Below are 9,053 nucleotides of genomic sequence, written 5' to 3'. Positions count from 1 at the left end.
TATTTCGTCAATTAGGTCTTCAGCAATACTTACCGCCTACTTCGAAAAACACCTAAAAAAATCAACTTAAAAAATGAATGCATTTCTCGATAAATACGGAAAAGACAAGACCACAAATTTTCAACTTGTGAAATGGGCCAAGGAATTGAACGTCTCGCCGTTTTATTATGGCATGCGAGATGAAATTGATGAACTGAAATACAAGAAAGGTAAATTTTACGCGATCACAAACATTCATACGTCGGATCAAAAAGGAGTTCATCACTCTGCTCTACACAAAGATTCTTCGAATAACTTTTATTTCTTTGATTCTTTCGGTCTAGAGCCGACAGAAGAGATAACGAAATTGACTAGCAAACCAATCAAATGTTCTACGTTTCAAATTCAAATGCCAGGACAAAAGCTGTGTGGACAGCTGTCGCTATGGGTTTTATATCGGTTGAGTTTGGGAGAAAAGTTTGAAGAAATTATAATAAATTTAACTCAATAAAAATGGCAAACAAGTTTGGATTAGGGTCTTTACCTCTAGAATCTACAAATTCCATGACAGCGTTTATAAACAAAGCGAAACCTTTTTTCGTGGATCAAATCGGAGACACCTTACAAGGGGATATCGATATGAACAATTTCAAAATAACTAATTTAAAGTTTCCAGGAAACGATAACGATGCCGTGAACAAGAAATATTTACTGGATCAAATTCAAATAGATAAGGACCATGTTGAAAATAGAATAACTGACGTGAAAAGATACCTCAGGGGAAATATTAAAAATCTTGTGGACGAACCCAAACTACAACAAGAGTTAACGAGTTTGAAACGTCTTATTCAAGTGGATAAAACAAGTCAGCTGCAAAATTTAATATCTAAATTAGACGATAAGATTACGAAGGTAAAAATAGACGTCCAACGTTTAATAGATAACCCAAATGTAAACGAGGATAGATTGAAACAAAAACTAGCCGCTTTGGAAAGAAAACTTGGCGAATTGCTAGCAGAACTAGACAAGACCGTGGACAAAACCGAGTTACAAAATTCGATATCCAATTTGAACGAAAAGATCGCGAAGTAAAAATCAGATGTTCAAGATATAATTAACACACTTCCCATTGACAAAGATACGTTGAAACGACAATTGACTGCTTTGGATACTAAAATCACGGACGAATTAGAAAAAGAAGTGGGTGTGATTAAAAACTTTCTTCAAAATAAATTTCGAGATGATATGAAAAATTATATTAAAGAACAGGTCAATCTTTTGGTATCTAGAATTCATGACGATTTTTTGAGACAAGAGAGAAAGTTGACCAAATTAGAAGCTATTGTCTCGGACAAGTCGTATTATTTCAATCTTCCATTCGAAAGTGACACTGCCTTCGATAGAAAAGGCCAAAGTAAAAATGGATAGATTATATGAAATTGAAACAAAAAATGATAAATATGTAGACCAATTTAAATTGCATGTAATATATAATAAGGATATCCTTGGAATCAAAGATTTGGATATGATATTGGAGACGGAAAATCCACCATCATCTAAAATAATCAAAATTCCACCATCAACTAAAATACTCGGACAACCACTCGAACCAATAGAATCGAGCAGTCACGAGTTATTACGAACAACAGACTTTGAATACGTAAAACTGTTTTTTGTTTTAGGTAGAAAATACACCTCGATCGATGTTCATAAAAGTCAACAAGAAAGAGAGTTTATAGTATTTTTATCGTATGGCGAAGACTTCGAGCTGAAAGGTGGTGGATATATTTGTAGAGCCAAGATAAACATCGAAAAAGAAAAAAGAAAATATTCCTATCATCTTAAAGAGGACCATACGAAAAAAGAAATGTCGTTAGTATGCGTAAATGTTTTTATTTTGAATATCCAAAAATATAATAATAATAGGTTTCTCGAAAGGTTTCGTTTATCGAAAATTCACTTAATTTAACGACTTAAAAAATGGAACTCGAATGCAGACAACAATACATGATAGACAAACAAGAAGAGTTGAAAATAAAGTTGAGACAGTACAATACATGCATTAAAACATGGAGTAGAATCGATTCTGTTTTCAAAACAGCGAGTGTAGTTCTAACGATAGGAACAACATTTGCAACGGCCGTGACTGGTGGATTAATGGTTCCGGTCATCGTCCCAACTGTATTAGCCACAATTACTGCTATTCAAACTTCATCTTGTGGCTTGATTGCTATAGGTTTCACGAGAAAAAAGAAAACTCATTATAAAAAGAAAACGGATATCTTGAATATGTATCTTAATCAATTGTACATCTTTTTCGAAAGATCGAGAGAAGACAAGAACATAACAGTTGAAGAATTAGAAGAATTCAATGAAATTTTGGACAAATTCCATACAGAAATATCAGCGGTCAAAATAAAGAAATAATCAAAAATATATACTTAAAAAATATTAATAAAATCGAACACGATGAAACATTGATAGAAAACGCCCTATTTTCCGATGTTATCAAAGCTATCTCTGATAAATTTAAAACATTCAAAGGACAAATTAAAATAGATGGAGAGATAGTCGAGGAAGGGAATCACAGACAAAACATGTCACTCCTCGGTTTCAATGCCAAAACTTTTCAGAATATCTTTTCAAATATGGACAAAAAATCTGATGCTTCCGATTGGTATTTTACAGGAAAAATAATTTTAATGAAAGACAATTTCCAAGAAATAAAAAGATCGACAGTTGGCAGAGGAGGAACTGATCTACTTAAAAAGATAAATGAATACGAAGGTGAAAATTGTTACATATCTACAGATGGTCACTGTTTTATCAAATGCGTCAATCGTGTTTTGAACAAAGATTTAACGTGTAAATTTCAAGAATACATCAACGGGTTTTCAAAAGCAAATAGAAAAGGGGTGATGACTTGTGCTAGAATGAAGGAATTCACCAAGAAATTTAACACTTCGTTTCAAATTTATAATCCCAAAAACAGACATTTTCACCCCAGAGACGTACATGATGAATTAGATTGGTTTTTTTACTTACACAACTCGCATTTCTGTTTGATTAGAAGAAGCCAAAAAAATTTGGGAATTCAAGAAATAGAAGACAATTACGAACAGGTGTGGAAAACGTGTAGAGACGATAACGCAGTAACACAGGTTTCACCTCTCAAACTAAACGTGCTTTCAAGTATGAGTGATGATGCGTTATTCGCTTGGGATTGCGAAACGTATTCAGAAAAAGACACGCGAAGAGCAATTCCTTATGCCTGCACTTTAATTAAGTTAGAAAAACTAAGAAAAAAGTTAGAAAAAGATATCTTTCTTACTGATAATGTTCCAGAAGAATTTTATGATAAACTAATGAATGTAGTAGAAATATTTGTAGGTACAGATTGTATAGATCAAATGTTGAAATATTTAGGTCAGTATGATAGAAAGAGATTAATATTAATTTCTCATAACGGCAGTGGATTCGACAACTGGATCGTGCTTAAAAATACAAAAAAACTAACACATTGCCCTTTAAAAACACCCAGAGGAATTCTATCTTTTCCTTTATCTAATCCATACACAGATGAAGATTTACAGAAAAAATGGAAAAGACAGAAAGAAATAAAGGGTAATTATTTACAACATATTAATTTCACATGTTCCTATCAACATGAAAAATCTAGTTTGGCTGCATGGGGAAATTCTTCCAATCTTCCCGCGAATTTGAGAAAGATTGCCGACGTAGATATCGCTAAATACACGCAAGACAACTGGGAGGAATTGAGACACGAATGGGAACCTTACGCCAAGAGAGACACTCTCTGTTTGGGAGCTTGTTTGATAAAATACAACCAAGTCATGAAAGAAGTTGTAAACCAGAATATGTCCAATAATCTAACGGCTCCATCTTTAAAGGGTTGGTATTATTTATATCATTACGATAAAGAAATGGTTGAAGAAGAATGGTATGAAACTACTAGAATGGTTGTGAAACATACCGAAAAAGAAAACGTAGAAAAAGTTTATTCGCACACTAATCCTTTTATAAGAAATTTTATCAGACGATCTATTAAAGGAGGAAGAGTTTCGGCAAATAGAAAATCATTTGAAACGAACAAAATGGATGAAATTTGTAACGTATTAAAGGAATATATTTCACAAAGTGACACAGAACTTGAAAGTAATAACATAATCGATTTATACAAAGAATACAGCGCAAGCACAAAAGACAAAACGGAGGTTCATTCGAGACTTAAAAAAATAGAATGTACTAAACTAATGGCATTTGATGCTAACGGTTTATACGCTTCTGCCATGTCGGATTTAGACAGTGAATATCCGAGAGCGGAAAGTGGAAGACCGTTTCTACCAGAAGAAGAAAAAGAATTTGTAAAACTCTTCAATAAACAAAAATTCAGACCTAGAACAGCTATTTTAACAGTGTGGTTTGACTATCCCAAAAACATGTTCTTACAACCGATACCAGCTAAAGATAAAATCACTTTCACGAATAAAGAAGGTAAAAAGGAAACTGGTAACAAAATCAGGTTCAGAAATGGTTTCTGTCACGACGTTTTAACATCGGTCGATATTCAAGAAATAGTGAAAGCCGGTGGACGAATTATTAGAATATTAGATGGTATAGTTTACGAAGAAAATTTTAAAACTCCACCCTATAGAGATTATATTTTAATTTTGAGAGATCTAAGAAATAAATATAAACGAGAAGGTAATATCGTGGATAGTAATTGCATGAAATTATTAGGTAATTCCTTGTATGGTAAATCAATTCAGAAAGATATTGACATTTATGGAATGAAGCAACTTTACAGGCCAACTTTGATTCACGTGTTAAAACCTATGAGAAAATTAATGATACCCAATATATTGTTGAAACAGAAATTGGAGAAAAAGATTACTACCGAAGATAGTAAATCTACACGACTAACACCTAGTCATTTGGGATCATTCGTTTTATCTCACAGTAAAAAAAGAATGAACAATTTCATTCACGTCATAAATGGATTTTATAAACCCGAAATATACTATACCGACACCGATAGTTTGTACATTTCATCCAACAATTGGAAAAAACTAAACAGAGCCGGTTTGGTCTCCGAAAAAGACTATTGCAAAGGTAAAAACGATTACGGTGACGGTGGAATTATATTTGGTTTATATTTAGCACCAAAAGTCAAATACAACATCGTTTTGACTTCTGATGGTGTTTTAAAAGAAGAGAAAACGTTTAAAGGTTATTCCAATGATAAGATAAGTGTAGAAGATTACGTTCAGTTAGCAAGCGGACATGATGTATCGAACGAATTTAAGAAACAATGGGAAAAAAGTTTCACCAATGGAGTAGTTATTCCAAATGATAAACAAACTAAAGCTTTTAGAAGTTTTTTGAATAATGTTAAAAGAAAACCACCAAACAGTGAAGGAATTATGTATCCTTACGACGACAAAGATGAGTATAGTTTTGACGAAAACTATGAATTTGATGATTTCGATTATCTTACTATTCAAGAAGAGAATGAAGATTGTTTTAAATGAAGTTGAATGACAATTTCTTCGTTGCCAAAGTCTATGAACCTGTTTTTACCGTCTTTGATTTCCAGATTTATATCTTTGATCATGAAAGAATTGACTGGTAAATAGGTCGTTTGAAACGGTTTCTCTATAATTCTGTATCCGATCGGCACCGTAAAAGTCGGTATGCTGTATATGATTTGGCGTTTGTGCTTGTTGAAAAATCCACCGTTGATCAAATTACAGTGAATGTTGATCACGTCGATGTCGTTCTCGATGTTGGCCTTGTGTGGCGCCAATGTCGATTGCGCGTATATTCGTTTATCGAACCCTAGTAACGCATTCAACGAATTTTCTACGTTGAAATCGACTTGACTGTTATTTCTCAAGATCAGTTTTATTTTGTTCAGATTCAAATTAACTTCGAATTCGATATTGTTTTTACCGCTCACGCTTCCTGCGTATTCAGATAGGTAATCGTTGATGGCTACGTATTCGTAGCTTCCCGGTAGTAAGCTTATGGTTTTCAACGTAACTCCGTTATCCGTCGATATTTTTAGTTGATTGTTTTTTTCGTTGATGTTTCTAATGGAATTGTAAACGGAGAAATAGTTTAATCCCAGTTCGTACTGTTTATTGCGATCGAGTTCATACTCGTAGTCTAGAGACAATTTGATGTCTGATTTATTCGAGGTGATAACGAACAATTGTTCTTTATTGGACATTTTTAATGACGTTTATATAGTCTTTGTTACTGATGATTTTTTTCTCCAAAAGTCGTTTTAATATGCCATTGACTTCGTTGTATTGTCTGTCCGATCGATGACCTTCCTTCATGGCCGCTAATATTACTCGTAATCTATTAACTTTTTCGTCGTTGTTGTCGGATAAAAACGTTATACCTTGCCCAGATGCCACCATATCATCGAATTCGTCTATTTCTTGTATGATTGGATAATCTTCTACATAATCATCTACATCCTCTTCCTCAATAACTTTTGTTATATATAAATCAACTTCTTTCAATCTTCTTGTTTCGGGTCCTGACTTCCGATCGCATGTAGAAATTTTGAGTATGCTACTAAATCCTTGTAATCGGCAATTTTAACGTCCTCGCCATTCATTAAATCTATTAATCCTCTCGTTAATGTAAATATAAAGTCTTTTGTGTCGATTTTGAATTGTGGTGAATTTCCACTAAATCTTATTCTAAAACCATTAAACAATAAGCCCACTTCATCAATGATTGGTGAAATGCTCTTCGGTAAATCTGGGTCAGGGTTTGAAAAAAGACGTTTTATATCATCTAATGTCTTAATACCACCATATTCAAGCGGTGGATCTTTATGGGGTGAAGGTTCTATAGCGAGTCTCTTTTTAATATCTTCTTGACTTTTTAATATGGGTTGAAATAGAGTCTGTAGATTTTCCGTTAATCCGAATTGTTGTAATCTGTTATTTTCAACTTGGGTCTTTATTTTATTCTTAGCTTTGATATATTCTCTATTTCTTTTAAAAATATTATTCCAATCCGTCATTTTTAAAAAAAAAAAATTAACATATATCGATCATAACTCTTTCTCCCGCAGGTTTTCTAGTATTAACAAATACATATCCATGATCATCCGGGTTTCTCCATTGAGTTTTACAAACCTTTTTAAACGTGTCTCTGTCCATTCCGTGATTTATCGACTGAATGATTTGAGATAAATCTTTCTCGTTTAATTCGAATAATAAAAAACAATTTGCGTTCTTTCTGATAAACATGGCGTCCATTCCGTAGAAAGATTGGGATTGGTATATGCAGTGACAGTTGTGATGTCTTCCTTTCGTGAAGAATTCTTGTTGAACGGTTTGACTTTTTTGTGCCACGCAGTCGTCAAAGACAATCAAGTTCTTTCGGTGGTTGTCGATTTTAGACAAGTCTAAATCGTTAACGTTTTTAGTCAGAAACACTTTGACGTCGGTCGGTTTCAGAGAAGGATTCTTTTCTTTGATAAAGCCATCTAAAATGTCTTTTATTTCCGCGTTCTCTTGCAAGTCTTCGTTGCTTTCGTAGTAGTGAAAAATGTCTTGAACTTCTTCTTTCGAGACGTATTCCAAAGCTTTGAGAAACTGATAATAGGATTGTTCGGGAGTAGTCGTGTAAATATACAGAGACTCGAAATCTAAAAGGTTCGGTGTTGTCAACATGTTAAAAGTGAGATAAGTCTTTCCACAACCCGAAGATCCGCAAATGCACATGAGCATGGGGTTGCTAGGAAATATGTCCGAATGTTTGAATTTCTTGCCCATTTTTATTTATTACATTTTCGTACCAAAAATCACCCCGTTGCCTTTATACTTTGAAAGAAAGATTCTGTATGTTTTTAAAAAATATGGCGTTGCCCTTGTGTTTGACTTTTATTTCTCCGGTGTCGATATTATCTATTTAATGCTTAATCCCTCTTTAACGGTTTTCTTGGTTTCTTCGCCAAATCTTTGTCCGAATTCTTTGACCGTCCCTAATATATCTCCTACTCCCGAACCTCCTCGTGCTTCTCTTTCCATTGCCAAATTGTGTCTACATGCTTCGGCGTTTGCAGCTGCTTCAGCTTTCTTATCGTTGACAGCTTTGGCAATCCCAGCAGCCCCACCAGCAGTTGCGCCTGCTGCAGCTAAACCTGCAAAGATTAAAGGTAAGAAAGGTAAAAATCCACCTTTTTTAGTTAAATTCTGATCAATTCTTTCCAAGTCTATATCGTCTCTGACTTTGCAATGTTTGTATTTATCGATAATCTTTTGGGTTATGTGCACTTTTTTACCGTTGTATGTCGGCGAATTCGTTTCGATAGCTTCTATTATTTTCATAACTAAAGTTTCTGGTTTCATTTTTAAAGGGTGTTTTTTTATTCAATTCTTATCATTCTTCTATCTGATATTTTAATCAAATGTTTTGCTTCTTCCAGCAATAAACAGTAACCGGTTACTTCTCCTTGTGTTTTATCGATGTGAATATTTATGTTTACACCAGTTTTGAAAAGATCTTCTTGATGAGCTGACAGATCGAAACAAAAGATTGGATGATTGAGTGAAAAATCTGTGTATTCAAACTGAGGCGTATTTCCAAACAATTCGCACATGTTTTTATAGTTTCTGTACGATTCGTTGTAATCTTTTTTGGAAGGATCAATTGTCAAAGGTTGATTGGGATAATTTCGTTGTTCAATCTGACTTGAACTTTGCGAATGATGGGATCTTGAGTATGGTTCAATGCCACTCTGAAAATGTTGTTAGTTGAATATTCTCGTTTCCACTTCTACGGAAGGAGTGATTACCGGTATGTAAAGTTGGATATTCGTTATTTCCAATTTTGCGTCAGAGTTGTTTTCACCAAAGAATATCTTCTTGTCGTTGATTTCTCTTTGCAAATGAATTTTATACGGTAAACCTATGGAAACCTTTCTGTGTTCCAAGAGACCAAATAAAGGATACAACTTCCAATTTACGTAATTACCCCATCTGTTGTTCTCGACAACATTGTTGTATTGAAGCGCTCGTTTTTCA

General features: G+C 33.9%; 4 protein-coding genes across 4 annotated transcripts; 2 read left to right on the top strand and 2 right to left on the bottom strand.

Moving 5' to 3' along the window:
* Positions 1-492: 492 nt before the first annotated feature.
* LOTGIDRAFT_173757 (hypothetical protein) lies at positions 493-1,071 on the top strand (the record flags this gene model as incomplete). Its single annotated transcript, XM_009051811.1, has 1 exon — positions 493-1,071. One exon carries the CDS (start codon positions 493-495, stop codon positions 1,069-1,071), a length of 579 nt encoding a protein of 192 aa, XP_009050059.1.
* A 328-nt stretch (positions 1,072-1,399) lies between these two features.
* On the top strand, positions 1,400-5,531 carry LOTGIDRAFT_173756 (hypothetical protein; the record flags this gene model as incomplete). Its single annotated transcript, XM_009051810.1, has 2 exons — positions 1,400-1,754; positions 2,668-5,531. The coding sequence occupies 2 exons, from the start codon at positions 1,400-1,402 to the stop codon at positions 5,529-5,531; spliced, it is 3,219 nt and encodes a 1,072-aa protein (XP_009050058.1).
* Positions 5,532-6,529: 998 nt separating this feature from the next.
* LOTGIDRAFT_173755 (hypothetical protein) lies at positions 6,530-7,802 on the bottom strand (the record flags this gene model as incomplete). Its single annotated transcript, XM_009051809.1, has 2 exons — positions 6,530-6,925; positions 7,161-7,802. 2 exons carry the CDS (start codon positions 7,800-7,802, stop codon positions 6,530-6,532), a joined length of 1,038 nt encoding a protein of 345 aa, XP_009050057.1.
* Positions 7,803-7,934: 132 nt separating this feature from the next.
* On the bottom strand, positions 7,935-8,378 carry LOTGIDRAFT_173754 (hypothetical protein; the record flags this gene model as incomplete). Its single annotated transcript, XM_009051808.1, has 1 exon — positions 7,935-8,378. One exon carries the CDS (start codon positions 8,376-8,378, stop codon positions 7,935-7,937), a length of 444 nt encoding a protein of 147 aa, XP_009050056.1.
* Between the last annotated feature and the right edge of the window lie 675 nt (positions 8,379-9,053).

The sequence above is a fragment of the Lottia gigantea genome (genome assembly GCF_000327385.1).
Source record: "Lottia gigantea unplaced genomic scaffold LOTGIsca_170, whole genome shotgun sequence".
Taxonomy (NCBI): Eukaryota; Metazoa; Mollusca; class Gastropoda; family Lottiidae; genus Lottia; species Lottia gigantea.
Note: the sequence above shows the minus strand (reverse complement) of the source record. Positions and strands in the feature narration are given on the sequence as shown.